This window comes from Phaenicophaeus curvirostris, chromosome 1 (assembly GCF_032191515.1).
Source record: "Phaenicophaeus curvirostris isolate KB17595 chromosome 1, BPBGC_Pcur_1.0, whole genome shotgun sequence".
In the NCBI taxonomy this organism is placed as follows: domain Eukaryota; kingdom Metazoa; phylum Chordata; class Aves; order Cuculiformes; family Cuculidae; genus Phaenicophaeus; species Phaenicophaeus curvirostris.
Window position 1 is genome coordinate 71099426 of NC_091392.1, and position 21520 is coordinate 71120945.

The following is a 21520-nucleotide window of genomic DNA, read 5'->3' on the forward strand; positions in this document are numbered from 1 at the left end:
GCCATGGATCAGTCTCTGTCTAGTGTTTAAGGTACCTAATTCTATACAGTTTATAGACAGCTTATGTGTGTAGCAGGGAGCAGGGTGTTCATGTGTGAATGGTGTGGTCCCACTCTTGTCTCCGCAGGGAAGTTGCACATGTTGTTTGTTTTTATTCATTTTAGGTACTGGAGGTTATTGGGCAGGTTTTGTTACCGGCACTCAGTTATTGGTTGTGTTACTGGTGGGTGATGTTGCAGGGCCTCTCATCAGGGCACCAGCAGGGGCTGGCAGCTCCCTGGGGGCTGGGAGCAATGGGGGCTCCCCTGGGCCAACGGGGCAGGGCTGGGCAGCCAGGAGCAGGGTAGCTGGGAGCACTGGGGTGCCTCAAGCTGCAGCCATGGGGCACCTCCACAGGGCCAGGCTGAGACCAGGCCAGGATGTGGACCCACGGCAACTAGGGCAAGGCAGAATTGTGGGGAGCTGGGAGCTTGTGTGCAGCCCTGCTGCAGCATCACTGGTGCAATGGCTGATGGCCTCAGGGGACAGAAATGGGGTCCTGGGATGTGGACAAGGTCACGGGAGCCCCGGAGGGTGGGCAGGGCCATTCAGGGCTGGCAGTGCCCCCCGGGCCCAGGTACCTATCGCCAGTCAGTGAGTTAGACCGACTACGTAGCAGCTCCACTAGATGAAATGGTTCATTTCTTCCTGCTTTACATTTTCTGAATAGTATAACGATAGGTTTGCTTTCACATTCTTTGAGATAAGTCTTTATTTCAGACAACGCTTTCAACACTAAAAGGGTCATAAAAATAGACAGTTCCTCAGAGCTTAGAAAGAAAAACTGCTAGTCTCCCATCCTTCTCCCTCCCCCAAATTATTTGATAATGGAATGGGAAGATTTCCCATAATCTTTTGCTTGATTTTTGCTAATATGAACCTGTCAAAGATCGTGGCATTTCCTCACTGTGTGATGTGGAGCCAGCTGGAACCAAATAATCCACCCACGTTTTCCATCATTTTTGTATTCTGATAGGAGCTTCTCCTTAGCAGAGATGAGAAAATACCTTTTATTCCTTCCTTGCTGTCATGGTGGCCACACTGAGGCAGTTTCCTACTTGGCTAAAGTCTGGCTGGATCTGAATAAATGTGACCAGACCAAAATAATGGAGTTTCTGCCTGGAACCCACACCCGTCTCTTATGGCACTTGAAGAGGAAAGTTATTTAAAAAACGAAGCTTTCCTTTCCACTCACTGCCCCAGATAAATGCTTCTAAGGGTGAATTAGGAACATTCTTCCTTTGGCTTGAAGGTGCAGAGATTTGGGTCTGTAAAAATACCTTCCTTCATCCTCAACCTTATTCCTATAGAAGGGAGAAATACCACTTGTATGTGATCATGTGAACTTGCTTGCCACAGAAACATGAGTAACTTCTGTTAAAATTTGAATTGCACTTTTCCTGAACAAATGAACACAAATGGGCAGCCAGTCCAAAATACAGCCCCTCAGCCCTTTGGTTTCAAGGCCTGATGGCTTTGCAGCTGAGGGAAAGAATCTCTTCCACTCTGCTTTCCTATTTCCAGACTCTCTTTTGGTCTGTACTGTATCTGTTTTAAGCATTAATGTTTCAAATGTGACATCTCTCAAAGTCTAATCCATTGCTATGGACCCACCTAGTGACGACTTTATAGATCCTTTATATTCATAAAGGCAATGATTTGTGTTATGTTTGTATTTTTCTGTTTGAAATGTATCACAGTACACAAGCTAACTGCTTTCTGTGAAAACTTCATTCAGCTTAGTGTATTTAAATACTGAGCAAACAATGACACTTGCGGTTAACTGTGAATAAAGGAGTATAATCACACTGTTAGGGAGATGACCTCAAATACTATAGATGTATTTTAGATCCACAGAAGTGAGAACTGTCCATAGTCTGAATGTGAGGAAACTTACTCACTGGTATGGGGAATAGAAATGGTCAGTGTCAATTTCCAGTTTAGAATGATGACACAAAGCCTGCATGTGTTGCTCAGGCATTGTCTTGTGTATCATAGCTGATTTGGTGAATGTGGTACTCCTGAAACCTTCTCTAGACACACCAATTGTAAAGAATTGGGCAACGTGCTATGGCTTTCAGTAATAATCTACTGCCTCATTGCTTTGTGCAATGATCTATGAGATTTTTGGACAGGCAGAAATGGCTCAGCAACATCTGACTCTTCAGCAACAGATGCTGAATATCTGAAAATCCTAGACAGGTTCTCCTGGTTTATGCTGAATGATAATGTGCAATCAGGCTAATGTGCCAAAGATCATGGGATTCACTGTCCACATGATGTGAGATCCAGTTAAGCACATGTAATGGGTCTGTTGCCTTTGTACTGCCCATGTAGATGGGGTTGAGCCTCCTTTCTGCTCTTCCTGGTGGTCGTTAATCTGCAAATCTGAATAGTCTAACAGACAACAGTCTCAGAGGGTTTCTCACTGTAGTCCTCCCCATGTAGTATACTCACTGTGCTATATTAATAAGTGACTATTCACAACCATTGTGATTCACAGATTTTGTGTGTAGCGACCTTTAAAAATAGAGTACTAAGAATTTCTTGTTGAATACCCTATATGTTAGGGATAGGTCCCATTACAGGTCCTGTACAGATACCAGAAAGAGTGGTAGGGAGACCATGTATACTTACCAATAATGAAAGCAGTGTTTACAGATAAAATTCTAATGCAAGCAAATACTTCACAATTTTTTTCATAAATATGTAGTTCTTAAGAGAAAAAGATAACCAGTCAGATTTTGGTTAATGTTGAGACATTTTCATACTGGTTTCTTGTGTTTTCTCTCCTGCCTATGAAAATAATGCTTTGCAGAGTAGTCACACAAAACTCTGCAATCAGACTTGTAAATACAGGCCATTGGATCATTACTAAAAAAAAATACTATCTATCTCATGATATAGGCTACTCCAACCATGTGCAGAGACTCAAAACTCTTGCATGGTGGCTTAATCTCACAAAATCCCTGGCCCATCTGCCTAGTACAGAAAGCTATAGTTTCTTCTCCACTTTAGAGAGATGGGGACATTTCGAACCTCTCTTGACAAAGACAGATTCTGATTTTATAGATTCTCTCAGTAAATCAATATACAGTAAAAGCTTATCAGCTCCTGAAGGCGTACCAATTCTAGGGAATGGTCTTGATTCCGAGTTGTTGGAAGACTTGTTTTGCATTGCCCAGCATGCAGTATCAGAGAAGGAAGTATGCTATTTAAATACATGTGGCTTAAAATTGGAGGATGTAATGATTATTGCTAGCCAGAAATGCAGGATAACCCCATCCAAAACAAGTATAGTGTCTTGAGGATGGGTTGGCCTGATGAAATTACAAGAAGTAAATTCAGATATTTTCTAAAAGGCTCTCTGCATCAAGCTTGTTAATAATTTCTCCCTCAGTACTGTAATACAGAATAGCAGTTGAGGATTTTTTCCCTTAGTATTTTAACACAGAATTCTAGTTAAAGAGGATAATGGGTTTGCTGAGAAATCAAATTATTTCCTTGTCATATTCTATCACAGAAGACTTAAGAGGTAAATCTAACCTGTAGCAATTCTTTTGCAATATTAAGGATTAGATACTGTCACAGAAAAAAAGTGAAGGAAAGGTAGGTGCTAAACCCATCAAATGAAGAGCAACAGAGTACCAGGTAAAGTTAGACATGTCAAAATGTGTTTCTGGAAATTGATGGTAAGCTCAAATAGGACTGCTAACTTAATATGTAGTCTTCCCTTTAATATTGGCTTCTAACCTGTAAGGTTGGAGAAAGCAATCTTTCTGCTTCCCTTTAATTGAAGAGTAGAATTGATGCTGAGAATTAGTCTAATGAATTTTCTTTCCTTACATGATAAATTGGTTGAGATAGTAATAAAAAATAAAATTAGGAGACATATAGATGAGTATTGTGATACTATAGCTATCCATCAGCAGAGCTTTTGTAAAGAAAAATGATGTCTAATGATAATCCCTTGAGCTTGTCAACAAATAGTAAAAGGCAATCATTAGAATTTTTTTTTCTTCCTTTAAAGAAAGTTTTTGAAAAAGACCTTCACAAGTGACTATTATAAAAGTGATAGGAGTACTTTCAAGAATTGGAAAATCTTCTGAGGGACAGAAGACAAAACTAACAGCGTATTATCAGTGTTTTGTGTAGGAAAACTACCACAGGGTATCCAAAGTCTAAATGTTGTAGATGGCGTTTCAGATATATAGATATATAAATGAATTGAAAATTACCGTGACCAGTGATACAGAAATATTTCCATCTGAGGCAGGATCATTCAAGAAGATAGTAGAGGACTCTGCACAGGAAGATGTGCAGGATGGCTCTCCAAATGCAGAATGTTGCATGTTGGACTAAAAAAACGGATGTGACAACGCTGACTGCTCTATTCTAGCATAACTTTGATCACTTGAGAGGGGAAACGAAGATAACCAGTGTTTCCTTCTGAAATGCTTAATCAAGCTAGGTGGAGTGATTCAAAGACAGGATTCAGTTGTTGAGAATGAAATAAGAAATAATGCTGAAAATAGTAGAGCAGCATGTGTCGGTAGCAAGCATTTTCCTGCAATACTGATTTCTTTATGGGTTAGACTACCTGAAGAATGTATATAGCAGAACCAGAAGAAATTCAAAGAGAAACAGTGCAATTTTTTATATTGAATAGACTTCTGTATGAGGAAAAACCTAAGAGAGTGTTTAGAGGAAAGATTAATAGTAAAATTAAGAAGTTTTTTACTTTTTCAGTTATGGCAAGAACCAGTTATTATTCAGTCAAATGCAAAATAACAAATACAAAATAGGAAACAACTTGTAATTCACTTTTTGTCCATATTCCAAGAGTACTTCCATGTCAGAGAAGTAAAATAAGAGACTTACATGTTTATCTCTGCCCTATATGTCAAAACGCAAGATTTTGAAGTTAGCCATGGAAAATGCTGAGATTCTGTAACATACGTCAGGCTGTGTATGTCCGACTTGGCCTGTGTAGCCATGAGCTCCAAATGAGGGTGGCTGGGCACCAGTCAGCTGTGGTTCTCAGGGGGATGTTAGACTCATAGGATCGTTTATGTTGGACAAAACCTTTAAAATCAAGTCCAGCTACTAACCTAACACTGCCAAGTTCACCACCATGTCCCTAAGCACCACATCTGCACATCTTGTAAATACCTCCAGGGATGGTGACACAAGCATTTCCTTAAACAGCCTGTTCCAATTCATGACAACCCTTTTGGTGAAGTATTTTTTCCCTATTATCTATAGTCTATACCTCCCCTGGTGCGACTTAAGGCCATTTCCTCTTGTTCTATTGCTTATTACTTGGGAGAAGGGACCAATGTGCGACTCACTACAACATCCCTTCAGGTAGTTGTAGAGAGTGATAAGGTCTTGTGTCAGGCTCCTCTCCTCCAGACTAAACAACCCCAGTTCCCTCAGCTGCTCCTTATAAGACTTGTGCTCCAGACCCTTCACCAGCTTTGTTACCCTTCTTTGCACGTGCTCCAGCAGCTCAATGTCTTTCTTGTGGTGAGGGGCCCAAAACTGGACAGACCTTACCAACAGGTATAGGGGGCATGGTGCCTCTTGGCTGGTACTCGATGGTATCAAACTTGTTCATGTGCTGGTTTCTTATTCATGTATTGATTTTTTTCTGTCTTATAAAATTTGGTTTAATTTATATTTGAAGCCACTTTACACTTAGGCCAATGTTGTCTGAAGTAATGTGTACGACAGAGTTATAGTAGGCACAAGGAGATAAGGGACAGGAATAAACTTCCCTCTCTCTCCTTATAGAGCTCTTGTCTTGTCTAAGCCCACATTGCTTTGAAACATCTAGTACAGAACATAGTGAAGAACTGTCTCCTGTTTTGAAGCAAGCTGTAGATTCTGTGTTTCTTGAGGAAGAGGTCTCGCTTAAATTCTGTGGCCATTTGTCAAACTACCATGCGAAAATTTGCTTTTATGAAATGACATACATCTTTTTCATGCAATTATTCATTAATCCCTGGTAACATCATGGGCCACTCAGTGTCCCAGTGTGTCATGGCTCACAATAATTTTTGAGATTGCACTTGCAAAGCTTTTTATCTCTTTATAGTTGCTTTTGTGCCAAAGGCCTGTCCTGACTGTGCACAGAAGGTTTTAACTTTGACTACAGTATTGGGACTCCTCTGAGAAATTTGTGGGAAGTTGATAAAGAAAATTAAAAAAAAAAAAGAAAAAAAAAGAAAAAGACAGTTAAGAAAAAAAAAAAAAAAGAAAAAAAAAAGGTCAGTGTCACTGTCTCCTTTTATTTTCCACTCAGTTTGCACTTCTGGAGAAACCTGCTGCCATTCTATTGGTAGCTCAGAATTCATTAGAAAACAAGTTTCACCTGTGACATTCTCACATGTGAAATCTTTGCCCAGTTTTTGAACCACATGGCTCTCAAGATAGGGCAGTGGCTACATGTAAATACCAGGGGAGATGGTTGACAAGATTGATCCTGTGGGGTCAAATGCTAAAAAGGTATGTACCAGTGTGACTGTGTTTCTTGAAGAAGTGTCAAAAGAGTATCTCTGTTATCTGATTTGGTGACGTTAACTGTTTCTGCATTTTGACATTTTTCTGCATATGCCTCAGGCTCCTAACATGCAGAAGGTATCTAATTTATTTTATTTTATTTACTGGACAAGGGTCAGGCACTTTGTAAATTATGGACTGCATTCTCAGTGAATCAAAATATTTAGGTTGCTTGTGAGGTTCAGTCCTTGGCATCATGTCACTAATTACTTTTACACAGCTCTGAAATAATGACAAAAGGAAAATGCATCAACAAAAAAAGACAAATTAAATTTTGTAAAACAAAACAAAAGCCACATCAGAATAGAAAGTGTTATTTAAGGGGAAAAGCGAGTGACCAAATGTTCAGTCTGGATTCAGTACAATCTTATATGGCAAGAGAAGAGACACTAAGTTTTGGATCATCTCCAGGCAGAGGAAAATTTATGACATAAAATTTATGACATAAATTTTCCTTGATAAACATTCCTGAGAAACTTCTTTGTGTTTTAATCTTAATGACTGTTTCAGTACAGTGGTCTTTTTTTTTTTTTTTGTGTTTGCTGTGGGTTTTTTATATCTCCTTTACAATTTTTTTTTATATATATTCTGATATACCTCAGTGGTAACTGTTGGAACTGTCTGGCTTACAAGCTAAGTGGTAGTAGAAGGTACTCAACTCTGTACCTGGATTGCATGAGGACTTTTGAAGAGTCTCCCTCTCTAGATATTCTGATTTTCACCTACTTATGTTTCAGAATACTGTAGCAACATTTTTTTCAGTTTTTTTCCCCTTACAAGGTGCAGAAGCATCCCCAGGAGCCTTCAGTATATTACCCCAGCAATGTTTCTAGTCTCTAGCTGTCTTATGTAATATGAGATGGGAAGCAAGAGTTGAGCCTCCATAGAAATAGCAATAACAACAAGCCATTGGTCTGTTTTATACCATACTTACATATTTATTTCTTTGTAATAGTGGCTGAATTGGAGCCTGTGTGTTGGAAGCAGGAGTTTAGTTTTTTGCTTCAGCAGAACGAAATGGTATTAGTTTCACTTTTACTCAAAAGTGGAAAATCACTCATAGAACTGCATCAGAGCACCATTAAAATAAATGAATGGGTATGGTATACTTTTGTAACTTTATAAATGAAACATAATTCTACATATTCACTGTTTCAGTGTGCAAGGCTAAGATAGCAATGTTTTATAACTCATTCACATATAGAGATGCATTTAACATCATTAGAATCATTGCTTAATTTACAGTTTAATCTTCCCAGTGACATGTATAACAAGTTAAATATCAGTAGAGTGCATTTAATAAACACTAATTTGTATTAATTTTATCATAGGCTGTATGTGTCATGTAGGGAATCTGTGTGTAGTACAGTGCAAAGGGAATATCTTTACAAATTTGTTCTGAATTTACAAACTGTATGTTTCAAGTTCTATATATTTTGAAACATTTATGAGATAGCAGTTACATGATTTCTTATGATTATGCAGACTAAAATGGAATAAAATAGATAAGCAATTTACAGAATGTAAGAATTGCCTTTTTGTGTTCTTTGTTGGATTACCATCACAGACTGTGAACTGGTTTAGATAGAGGATATTTCTAACAAAAGAGCTGATCTTTCACTGCTCTTCCAGTAAAAAGTGACTAGAAAATGGTAACGTTATTTGGAAGTAATTTATATATTCTCACTTTTCCTCTAATCCAATGGAGTATATAAAATGGAGGGCAACTACAAAATAAGCTATATGTATTTGTGTCATGCCCACCGCAAAAGAGCTCAAGCTGTTGAGGTGGAGGTGTTTGCTAACCCTATCTTTAAAGAGTACATACAATCGTAACGACACTAAAAGACAACTGCTTCTAGCGAAGAGAAGCAGACAGTAGCTATACCTGCGGGCGTGAAAAATTTGGATCACAAACACCAGAGCAAACCTCGTGACCACAAAAGGGCCTTCACAAAACACATAGGACTGAGTGGTGTGAGTTATTCAAAAACACCATTGCACTTTCAATTGCACAATGCTTGTTTTACATCAATTAATGGAAGCAACTCTGCTTTAAACTTGGTGTCCTTGGTGCACAGGTTAGTAAGAGCAAGCTATAGACAAAAAATCAGTCAGATTAGAAATACAGAAACAAAATGTGATTCCTTTAACCCCATTCAGTGGATGAGTAAAAAAAGAAAGAGACAAAATTGTCATTGGGAAGTGTTGAGACTGTGGTGATAGAACCTGCAAGAATTGAGAGCCATGCAGAGAGGCTCTCTAGGTTAAGCAGAAAGATCTCAATTTCAGTGCACTTGGAATCACACTCAACAATTATTATCTACTTTTACAAATAGATCGGAGTTGTATTATTGTGATACTTAGGCTCAGAGGCTTATGTTTGGTTGTAGAACTTCATCTGCCTGTTCAAAGGAGACTCGATTACTACCAACCACTCCTACACTTGCACGCACACCAAGGGAGTTATTTCCTTCTGATGGGAGTTGGTTATCTGTATGAAATGCGTTAGTTGTTGGGTATATTGTGGCAGGCATTTACATGTTCATAACAGTCATTGGAAGTGACACCGAGGAGGAACGTTCCTGCTGGCATTGTCACCCGAGAGGCTGGATGGGCACTGACAGTAAACAGGCCTGCCACTCAGAAAGAAATCATCCCGATCGGGATCAAGGCAGAGTACGGAGACTGTGGGTAAGGTGAGGGTGTAGGCTTTGGTTGGGACAGTACAACAGGTTCCTATTTTAGTAACATTTCATGTTCAGAATCTTAATGAGAAACCATCAATTTGAAATCCAGTTAGCTTCTTAAGTAATTTAAGTACAGTTCCTAGCCATGGATATGTTCTCTATTTTCTGACTTTTTTTTTTCAATCTGTCCTGGTTTTAATTCTCAGGCTGCTGCTGTGCAGACTGTGGCTACTATGACAAACAGTAAAGAGACTGTGTAGCTAACTGACAGTATAGAGAAATTATAAAACAAGCTGTACCCAAAATAAAGGAACTAGGGGGAATGGACATAACACAAAACCAGGAATGTGTGTTCTCCCTAATTTTTTTCATTTTCACAATTAGAAGTTACTTTTTGCCAGAAGATATATATAATTTAAGTCTAAATGTGTTTACATATACTATTTTTATTTCTAAAACCCCCTTTTATATTATATTTACATCTGTATTAATTTTGAAGTTCCTTCACCCAGGCTGATGCAGAGTGGACAGGATCAAGGAGTGCCAACCTCCTCTAAGAAAAATGATTAGGACCTTTATTGTAATATTTAGGGACCCTGAGGGAAGTTTGAATTCACATTTGGGATGAAACTTCGGATTTCTTCTTAAGGATAGTGTCAGTTCTCTTTTACAAGGAAGGTTGCAGATGGCAGGCCCCTGCTGAAATTGCAAATAAATAGCTGATAAATGAGGACTTCCCACTTGCAAATAAGATAGTTTTACTTTTCCTTGAAGAAATTCGGTAAATTGAAAAACTCTAAATAGCACAGAAATTTCAGTCCTCCAGACCGCCTTCTCCTTCTCAGATTTTGCTATACTATATTCAGCACTCAGTTTTGCCAACACCGAACATGCCTGAAGTGGCATTTACATTCTTTAAAAAAAGCATAGATTAGTTATATTTCTAAGAGTTAACTTCTCTTGACACATGTACTTAATTCCCATTAATGGAAATGGCAGCTAGGCATGCACACTGAAAGGAAAAATCTGTTCCTAAGCATATGATCCAAACTGCATTGTAGCTAAACATTTCCATACTCTGAAGTAAGCACTCATTATTTGGGAGATATTCTTCATAGTAAATGCATCAACCCCACTCTATTCTCCCTCTGCTCTCTTGGAACCTGTTCCAAAACACCCTTTCTTAGAAATCTTACGGCTGCATTCTTAATGCTGCAGTTGTTTTTGATGTGTGCCTAAAAAAGAAAATGCATTTAGGATCTTCGGAGTTTTGCATATTTTCTGTAAGAATTTTCCAGTAAATCATTCTGTGGAACATCTTACATTTCCTTGGACTTTGTAGGTCTCTATTATTAAAACCTACAATGGAAACAACAAAACCCGAAAAGCTCTTCTTTTTTCCAGCCCTTCCTTTACTTACTGTATTGCAGCATCTGCCAAATGGACTAGGATGAAGTGCTATCATTTAATGATTTAAAAAAAATAATAATTAATGTTTCGTGTAAGGTCTTCCTTCTGCCAATATGCTTGTATAAAGACCCATGGAGTCTATCTGTGCAATATTCTGAAGTTATGGTATTTCTAACTTGAGCTGGGTGGATAATTGATTTTTTTGGTTCACCTCTTGAACCAGAGAACCACAATAGCAACAAAACATCGGTTAAGCACAAAAAATCAGATAGGAGGTTTTGTTTCCCTCACCAAAATGAAAATAAAAGCTTTTTTTGTTGTTGTTTGTTTAGTTCAATACAAATTGTCCTGTTTGACTTGATTGTTTGGGGCACTCCTTAAAAGAAGCAAAGCAGGAAAAGTACAGATTCAGGGAGCTACTGGGGGAGGTTTCATTTTTCTCATCAGTTGAAGATATTTGAACTTATATCCTGAACTCTGAGTTTGTGAAGACAGCTGAGAGAACCAAATGTGGATCTCTCATGCTGCAAGTAGGTCTTGTAACTATGACCCACTCAGTAAAAAGGGGCGTCAGGGCTTGCTATTGCTAGTCAAAAGTTTTGGGACAAGAGGAAAACTGGATAGTTGCATATTACATAAATTTTCTTCATTCTCAGTCAGTGGTTATTTATCACAATTCCTCAGTTTTTCCTCTTTCTGATATGACAGCAGCCTTTGTGATATGTCCTGGCAGTTTCTAAAAAGCAAGCCATAAAGTTAATAGGAAATAATTTGTACAAAGGTTTCAGTGATTCCCTCAAACCATTTGTTTAACTTGCATTTTCTCCCCCTTGTGATTGCAGTTGAGCTTAGTATCATAATTTTACTCATAAGTCTATATAATAGACCATTAATAAATCAAACAATAACAATACAATAATACAATATTAATACAACAGTAACAGTAACTTCTTTTGTCCTTTTTGAACCCAACTTTGTTTCCTCTCAATTAGCTGGGAGAGGGAGCTCAGTAGTTGCAGAAAATGTAAAAGGAAGGAAACTGGGAAGACATGTAGGTACCTGAGCACGAAGTATATTTTGGGTTAAGAGTAAACATGGGTAAGGGAAAAGAAGGGTTCATGTCTAAAGCATTCAGGGGAGCGATGTCTACTTCCTTCCTCTCTTCCATTTCCTCTCTCCTTCTCAGCTCTCCCCCTTGCTCAGTTATCTTTGTTTTCTCCTCTGAACATTTTTGGGTTTTTTTCCCCCTTTCTATTATGTTTCTTTGTACTTCTTCATAGTCTACCCAATGTCCTCTTACATTAATTTCTGATGTTGATGGTGATTGCTCTGGTTTAAAATCATATTAGCTGAGAGCTAGCAACCAAGGAGCCCCATTGTGCTAGGCATAATACCAGCTTGGAGGAGTATATGATCATCACCCTGAAAAAGCTCAAATAGGAAATTATATAGGACGGGGTAAATAGCTGTGAACGGACAAGGGAAGGACATGGTAGAAGAAGGGCAGTTGGGGAACAGAGCTGAGCTGAAAAAAGTATATGAGGTTAAAGAGCGGACTGGAGGTAATGTGCAGTCAAAATATGGTAGTCCTTTTCTGCCCAAACCGCTGAAATCTTTCTGAATAAAAAAGTAGTCTTAGTTTTCCTCTGTCTGGGGTTTATGAGTGGCTTCTCTCCTCAAACATGTCCCAAGGCCAGGTGTGAGGAAAAATGGGAGGCAAAGCAAGAAGTGGCAGAGAAGGAACAGCATTTGTGGATGGGCAATGGTGCATCAAGGGGAAAACAAAAGACCAAGAAAAGGGGCCCTACAAATGTGAATACAGCAACGAAGTGCGTTTTAACCAAATAGTAGACATAAAAATCATGCCTTTGTGGGGAAAAAACCAGTTTAAATATACATGTTTCAGCAGCGTAAGGACTGTTGTTGACTGTGAGGCACATGGGACCTTTGTTTCTCATCCTTTCGCTGGAGTTGGCTAACTGTGTCAACTTGGGCAAGCTACTAAGCCCGCCTGCATCTCAGTTTCCTTATTTGAGGCCAAATTCTCCTACTAAGTAGCCTCCTACTCCACACAGAGATTTGTAGATTTGAATGGAGCCCCTGTGGAGTGAGATACTTTTCAATACAAATAAAGTTTTGGAATCGGCCCTAATTATATTTATTACCTGCAGAGGAGTAATGTGAGACTTAACATGGTTTGAGAGCCTCAGTTGAAAGTATTTGGAATTGTTCTTTTTAATCATCTGCTGCCTTTTCAGTGTCTACTTCATAGCTGTCCTAAAAGGGCTAGCTACTAAATAACAAATGAAAAATCCTTGTATGTATTAACTAGGTTTGTCAGACTCCTATGAATGGACCTCTATGGAAAATATTATTTGCTAGGGGCTACTGAAGGAAGTCAGTTTACCCTGCCCCACAGTGAGGAGCCATTAGATCTACCTCATGCCAGAACTTGACAGATTGTATGCGACTCCGCTCTGAGCGCTGTGGTGGTACAAGGCAGACTGGAGGCAGCCTTTGCAGATCCTCTTTTATGAACTGCAATGAAGGAACCTTTGCAAACTTAGCTTTGGCGATTTGTTTCATGAATGGCCTGATGCTCTTAGGGGATGATGTGCACAAGTGGCAAGTGGGTTTGCCACTCGTGATTAAAATGAGTATCCCAGACTTGTAGCTGATGATGCCTTTATGCCAACACTGGACTGGCTGTTTGAGCCTGCTGGTTTATAACATATGCATGGAAAGGGAAAAAGAGTGAATTAAACAGTGTAGCTGTTGGATATTAATAAAAATAATATGATTTTGTATTTGGAATTTTTTTAAGCCAGTGGGCATGAAAATGTTGAAGATTTTATGGACGCTCCATGTGAATATGAATATATATTTCAAAAAGTAAACTTGCTTTTTCCACGTCACAGGGAGGTAGGGATAAGAGGGGAAGAGAGGGGGCAGTGGCCCTAATCAAACTGATGTGGGGTCAAAACCTCGTGCTTTTTAAAGTCCCTTAATGTTGTCCAGCTGCAAATTAGAGGAGAGGGGAATAAAAAAGAGAGAGAAGGGAATTAAGGCTGAGGAATTGGAAAGAATGGAATATAGATATTGGGGGTGGGTGGGAGTGGGTGCGTGTTTGTGCTAAAGAACAAGGTTACCAGTTTTTTTTCTTTTTTTTTCTCTGCACCCCGCTATCCGTCCGCCGCCCCCCTGTCCTCGCTGGGAGCTCAGCGCCGGGCTGGACCCGGGCCGTGCAGACCAGGGGTGCGTCTCCCGCTCCGCTTCCACGGGATTCCCGGCTAATCCCCGGGGCTCGGACGGGAGCTTCCCCGCGGGCTTCGCTCCCCTTCTCCCCCCGGGGCGGAACGGAGCCAAGCGGAGCCGGTGTCGCCGGGATGCGGGGCTCGCTGTCCCCGCGTGTCAAAGGTCTAGTACCTGCTCGCCACCCTCGCCTGCCCCGGTTTTTCTCGAGGTAACTGGAAGAGCCGCGGAGGCTGCGCTCAGGGGCTCTGCAGCCGCGCTCCGGCCGCCGCGTTATCAGGAGCCGGCTGCGCGGGGGAAATTAGGGAGATCCAGGGTGGAGGGAGTCCTCTTGCTCTCCTGGGGCGGGAGGCAAAAAGAAACCCCGAAAAAAAGCCCTAGCAGGCGGACAGAAAGTTTATTTCTGTTGTTGTTTGTGCGAGCGTGTGTGCGCGCCCGCTGGTTTGGCATGTGGCTACCTTTCCCTCGCACCCCACGGGGCTGTTTGATGGAGTTGGGAGCTGAGGAAACTTTGGGTTTGTTGCCAGGACGGTTCGCAGCACTTTGTGGAAAGCAAGAGCTAACAGTGAGACCGACAGAGTGAGTGACAAGTTGTTTACAGGTTTCCTTGAAGGGGCCTCTGCTATATTTCAATCTGTCAAAGTTGCTTTTCTTCCCTCAGAACAATGCTCGATTGTTGTGCGGGGTGGTGTGGTGGTTTTTTTTTTTCGGGGTGGGTTTTTTTTTTCCCCTCCCCAAAGAGAGAGAAACAGGGAGAGAGCGGACAGGGAGGGGGGAGAGAAAGGAATGAAAATTCTTCGGAGCGCAAATGCCTTTGGTAACATTGTTGTGCGCCTAATCTTTTCTTCCCTTATTTCAACTCCGAGAGTTGATAACTGTTTCAATTTAATCAGTCTGCTCTTGTTTTATCTTCTTTCTCCACTGATCTTCCTCAGCGCAGGGGATTTGCTCCTGGTTTGCCGGTTTAGGTGGATTGTCGGGCTTTATTTTTTTTATTTTTTTTTTCCCTTTCTAGTTACTCCCCCCCCTCCCCTGCTTTTTAGAACAGTGAAGAGTTGACTTCTTTTCCCGTTGCGCCGGCGGGCGGGCGAGCGGGATGGGGAGCGCGCAGAGGTGCGCGGTGCGCGGGGGGAGCGGCGGCTGCGAGGAGCGCTGCCCCTTTAAGAGCCTGGTCAAGGAGTCCTAGCTCAGAGCGAGCGAGCCGGGAGGGAGGGAGGGAGCGGGAGGGGAGGGAGGGAGGGAGGGAGGAAGGGAGGGAGGGAGGGAGAGAGAAAATCAATCGGTTTAGAAGGTTTGGACTCACTTGACAGGTTCAGTTGGAGGCGACCATAGGTGGCTGCTGTGACAAAGGGAAATTGTGCTTTTCCAGCATGCTAACTGACCCTGATTTACCTCAGGAGTTTGAAAGGTGAGTCGAGTTTTTGGAGGGTGGGGGGAGGCGCTGTCTTTTGCCTTGGGGTGGGGGGGTGTGTGTCTTTCCCCCCCACACCTTATTTTTTTTTGTTGTTGTTGTTCTGTTTTGCGGTTTGTTTTCTCTCTCTCTCCTTTTTTTTTTTTTCTCTCTTTTCCCCTAAATCATTAATTTCGATGAGCACGCGTGTGTGCGCGGCTCGGCTGCCCTGCTCACACGCGGGGACGGGCGCGCAACTCCGGCGCTGGGAGGCAGGCTGGGGAGATGCTCTGCCCCCCGGACCCCCCTTCTCCTTCATCCTCCCCCCTCCTTTTCCTTCATCCTCCCCCCCTTTTCCTTCATCCTCCCCCCCTTCTCCTTCATCCTCCCCCCCTCCTTTTCCTTCATCCTCTTCTCCTTCATCCTTCCCCCCCTTCATCCTCCCCCGCTTCTCCTTCATACCCCCCCCCCTCCCCGCCGAGCGCTCCCTCCGCTTTGGAACGGGGGGTGCCTGGGGGGAGCCCCTCGCCCGCGGCGGGCGCTACCGAGCCCCGCGGTGCGCAGCTTTGTTCCGAGGCTGCCGTGCCCTCCCTCCCTCCCTCCTTCCCTGCCCCGGCCAGGCTGACACCGAGCGAGGTGCCTTCCTCGGCAGCACCGCCCCGGGGACTCCCCCGGCGACCGAGGATGCCCGGTTGCTCGGCGAGGCGGGGGGTTCAACTTCCCAACCTCGCCCTCCCGTCAAACTTGGGAAAGGCGCTCGCGGAGCACATGACCTTTTGTTGATCCAGTAGGAGCGAGTATTTTTAGGCAAGTTAACATCCCGGCCCTCCGTCAGGAGAACATCCTTCTGCCTGAGGAGGAGGAGAAAAAAAAAAAAAAAAAAAGAAAGAGAAAAAAAAAAAGAAAGAAGTGAAACTCTTGCCTCTAAGTTTTGGCCGTCACCTTTCTCGCAGAGTGTCAAGAGCGAGGTTTGGGTATGACGACTGGGGTTTGGGGATGACGTAGGCGCATCCGTCTCCCCCTGCCCGAAGCAGGAGCGTTCCGTACCTGGAATTAAGTTTTTGCTGTCACTGGTGATGGCTTGTGACCTCCGAGAGTTCAGCCCTTATTTCATATGATCTCAAACTACTGAGAGATTTTGAAGCGTTTTCTCAGGCGCTCGTACACACATCCATTGATGATCTGGCATCTCTTCCCTCCGGCTTCATTTTTAAAGGTTATTAATAGTCCCTCGTGAAGCTGCAGTAAACAATCCAAACTTTCATTTTTAGGCGGTAAATAAAAGAACGCCAGGATGTGCATTACTTAGGTTTTTCTCATCTTCGTGAAAGCTACCTCCTGTATAAACATTTGGTTGTATCTGACTATGCAATACAAGCTAGGTGCTAGACCAGCTGGTTAAAAATATGCTAAGTCAAGCTGTTCCTCGTTCAAACCTACTGAATTTGATAGTAAAGGCATGGAAAAGAAGGCAAGATAAAAACATTTTAAGTGGGCTGAGGAACACGCATGCAGAAAAAGGACAGGAAAGAACACTTGAATTAGAAGATCGGAGAAAAATAAAATTGGGAAACGCAGGAAAGAACTACTTTAATGCTTTCAATCCTCGTTCTTCAACTAGAACTCTTCCTTACTAGAAAGTGGAATTGGCATGGTTAGACTACTGCAAGGTTGTCTTTAATACAATTAATTTTCCAGACTTACTTGGAATACTTGGCAGTTCTCTTTGATTTGTTATCATTACAATGATAGAACAAAATCGGTTTTGTTTACGTGCATTGAATTAACTTAGTTCAACTACCTGAGGAAACCGTTACTGTTTCTGGTGTTGAATCTGATCAAACATTGCAATCATGCATTTGCCTTATTCATCCGATTTATACACTCAAGTATTTAATATACTTCACTAAAGTGATACATAGACATTTATAAGCAAGTGACTTTGATTATTCTTTGAACTTTGTGATCAACAGAATGCTTGTAAATGCTGTGAAACAGACTTAAGTCCTTTCATTTTCCTGTTGGGGGACTTTTTTTTTTAAGATCTGAAATCTCTCTGCATGATAAATACATATTTATATCAATTTTACATGTAAACAAAGAATTTTGGGCAGAACGTATTTGTTAGAAATAGAATGAGCTTCTCTACACATTTTTCCCCCCCTTAGGCATACATTTCATTTTCAGAGATCCCAGCTTTGCTTTTGTAAACATTCTAGTTAAGTAATCAATACACTGGTCTCCTTTTGCTATGCAGATAATAGCGTGCAGTAGAAATGGGAAGCAATAAAAATGAACCTTGGGACATATAATTTTTTTTAATTTTTTTTTTTTTACCATTTTCCTTCTGCAGTTGAAATTGGTAATACAAACCAATATCTCTGTTAATCATTACCATTTGTTTACATTGTGTGTGTTTGACTATAGTTACACACACATACACAGAATAGATAGTGTCCATGTAATATGCGTGTATTTATCAGAAAACAGCCATGGAGACACACTTTCTCTTACACACAGATGGCACAGTCCCTCTGACACACACATGCTCACAGAGTTTACATGTGTGATAAATGCATGATGCACAGATGATTGTTTTTTAGGCATCTATGGCAGGTTATTTTCTCAGATCCTCAGTAAACACAGTTCTTGGAGCACGTTTCTGCAGCCTCTGGGGTCCAGCATGTTGTATCTGCATGACCGACTTCAGTTTTGTTATTACTATCCATCTGCCAGTTATTCCCTTTTAAACTTGAATAGCGAATTACAAGGAGGTAAAGATTTATCAAGCAAAGTTGTTTGTAGTTCAGATCTTGGAGCATCTGCATGTATCTCAGGAGGTTATTCTTCTCTCCCTGTCGTCTTTCTCATAATGTTTCAGTGTGTCCCAGTAAACTGCAAACAGTTCAGAAACTTTGAGCTACCCTAGCTGAAAGGTTCTGTTTTAAGGAGACTTGTCTCGTGTCTGTGGCCATTATCAGGGAGCATTTATGGTACACACTTGGAATGAAAATGATCCTCAGTGTCAGACGAATAAACATTAATTAATTCATTCAGCATCACTAGTAAATTGCAGTAGGTTTTGTGAATTAGCATGTATAATTAATTACCATACCAAAAATGTGAGGGTTTTTGTCCTTTCCTGAGAAGTTACTTGCACGTCTTTATTTCTTTTTCTGGCAGTTCAGCTGCTTGATTGAGAGGAGCATCAGAATGCATACACTGAGGGGGATGATGTTTGCAGAAACACTGTAGGAAGAAATTATAACTGGAATCTGCTCCATTTGTTACACGGGGAAAGGATAACTTCTGGGATGTATTTTGTGATGTACCTGTGGCACTCTGAATTGGCTTTAAATGTCTCAAAAAGAATAGTTCTCTTGTTGTTTGGGTTTTCTTTTTTTTTTGTTCTTTTTGTTAATAAACAGGTCACTATAATTAAATACAACAAACACAGACACAATAGAAAGAAAGTTTACCTTGCTGAGGAAAAGGTGGAAGTAGTGTGGCCAGAACCATCACAGACAGCTGTGAAATTTACAGAATGATAAAATCTCAGAAATGCCCAACATAAAGTTTTAATGTCTTAATAAAATCTGATAAATGAAAAATAGATAAAGTGACTGCTTAACAATGTCCCTAGTGTATGGAATGTTCTTAAACCCAAATTAATTACTGCATATTTACATTTCTCTGTAGACTGAGAGAGAGGCTATGCTAGGCATCTGGACAGAGTTACACCCTTTCTCTTTCTTTTAATTTTTGTCTTTTTTTTATTTTCCTTTTTTTCGTTGCTGTTGTTGTTATTAAAATGTCAGTTCAAGATAAAGAGGTATGCACTGTTTGTGGAAGAAGGTTGGGTTAGTCCTTCCATAGGGAAAAAGGAAGAGCTGGAAAAGACAAAAGGTGTGGATGAGGAGCGGTGGGGATGGGGACAATAGAACAAGTTTAACATTTATAGTCATTAGTTCTGTGCACTCAGAACACTCTCTGTGCTACTGACTGGCTTGTAGAAAGGAAGAGCTCAAGGATGTAAAGCAAGCCTCTGCTGGGAGGAAAAAAGTATACTTAGCTGCTTCACTGCTGCACTGCACGAGTCATTTCAGACTCCCACTGAATTTATTTTGGGGTTGTACCAACACTGTCAAATGGAGAAATCATTTTCCTAAAAGGAAACTTTGCGTATTCCTAAGTGCTTTTCTTAGCTGAAGTTACCCTAAAAGCTTTCTTCTGCTGCCGCATTTGCTGAGAATTTTGGAGAAAGAATAATACCTTTCTATTAGCCGGCTTGCTCAGAATGATGTCTCACTCTCCTAAAATCTACCTGTAGAAGTAAGAATGATTATTCCTTCATTTAAAAGAAAACAGTGAAATTTCTTTAATATTGGGCTGAACAGCATTTACCTTCCACCGAGGTGCTTTGGGAAAAGGTCTTTATTTTTGCTTACATTTGTGGGTTTAGGGGTCTGGGACCTGAAGAACGAATACAGTGCCAGTTGAAAGTTTCAGATAGTGGGTTTTTTGCAGTGATGAAAATTAACACAATTTTATTTCTCCGAGATAAGGCTGAAGGAATTAATGCATTTGCAGACTACTCATTAATGTCCTGCGTGTACTAATTTCATTTGTTGTGCTTATGCTTAGTGAGGAAGAAGTTGACTGTTACAGATTATGGATTTTAATGAATATCTCAATAATTTACCAGATGCTGAAATAGTGAATTAGACTTGAAAGGCAAAAGCCCAAATGAGAGAACTGATGAGTGACACACCAGCCTGCACAATTCGACTGTTGTATTCATTGCATTGGAATCAAATCGGGAGTTTTGGCATTACTAATTCTGGGTGGCTGGCTCATCATATGCATTCAAGGAGTTAATTAAAACACACACAAACACATACACGCGCTCTCCCACCAAGCATCTTGCGATGTTTATGTGCATAGTGTGTTTGATTGGTACCTTTAGATACGAGAGGAATTGTTTTTATTTTTCTTGCTGTCCAGGGATTTAAATATATAACTCGTTTACAAAATATTTACTACTTCTCAGGGAGCTTTTAACGAGCATTTATGGCTTTATCATTTGAGAGGCATATAGTATCTGGTTGAGTTACTTAAATATGAAGCTCCCTGATAGGACAGGCGTATGTATCTGTGTAAAGTGATATATCTGTTGCTATATAAAATACACTGTTACAATATTTATACAGGGAAAAGAATGCCTCCTCCCAAGGTAGATTTATAGTTTCTTTGCATACTTCTCATACTATACTTAGAAAAAAAAAATCTTCATTAGGATACCGGCATGTTTGCATGTCAGATACCTCTGCCTTCACAACTCTTACAGAAGTCAGTTTGGTATGCTCTTGGCTTTCCCTTCTTTTTATTACTAATTTCTTGCTCAGGCCTGGTTATAGCATAATTAACTCATAAATAGAGGAGGAAAACCACATTGTCATGTTGTACCTATGCGCACTGGAAATATTCAATACCTGTGAATTCTAATACGGTAGTCAAGAGAAAAGAAGTGCTCACAGCAATTAATCAGTAGCTGTAGTACATGTGTGCTGAGGGCAAGGAGTTTTTTAACAAGTAACATCCTTAGAAGCAGCACGCTTTTCCCTTTTAAAGTATCTGTGGATTTTTATCTAACTTGGAAAAAGTGAGAAGTTTCCTGTACTTCCTACAAAATGTAAAATTATGTTGTGTTTGGGTAAGTTAAAAACTATGCTGCAAATTAAGCAAATCCTTGTCACATTATTTTATTACCTGAACCAGAACTTACTTCTCAAACTTTTGAAATGGGTAGCATTTTTTTTCTCTTGAGCTTTTGGCTTTGGGCAGTAATTGCGTGCTCTGTACCTGATGGGGATTTATGGTGTTTGTACCTTTCACATCTTGTCCTGGAGACCCCCTGGCGAAATCCCTCTGCCGTCAGCGGCCATAAAGTTTTCACCCACGCCTTTGCTGAGGGTTACGATGCTAGCCTGTGGTCTACCATGCGTCCCACCTCTCCCACACCCTACCGAGGGGCTGACTTGGTCCAAGGGGCTTACGTGTTGCCTGAGGCTGGGGCCGGCCTCTTGCCTGCAGCTACCAAGGAGGCAGCGGAGAGCCCTGCGCACCACAGCCTCTGCTTGAGAGACACCGCTTGTCACCTCCGCACTGAGACCAG

The 21520-nt window shown here is 41.0% G+C and overlaps 1 protein-coding gene across 12 annotated transcripts in view; it reads left to right on the forward strand.

Moving 5' to 3' along the window:
- The window catches only part of SOX5 (SRY-box transcription factor 5), a 638339-nt gene that overhangs the window by 326744 nt on the left and 290075 nt on the right, over window positions 1-21520 (forward strand). For 8 of the 12 annotated variants that reach the window (XM_069862308.1, XM_069862300.1, XM_069862317.1 and 5 more), the window contains exon 1: window positions 15227-15363. The exons of 3 other annotated variants lie outside the window; for them this stretch is intronic. In XM_069862308.1, the coding sequence (XP_069718409.1) occupies window positions 15326-15363 (38 nt within the window). In that variant the 5' untranslated portion in view covers window positions 15227-15325. Of the gene's footprint in view, window positions 1-14516; window positions 14535-15226; window positions 15364-21520 lie in introns of those variants that run through there. One more of the 12 variants, XM_069862293.1, reaches the window with a different exon arrangement.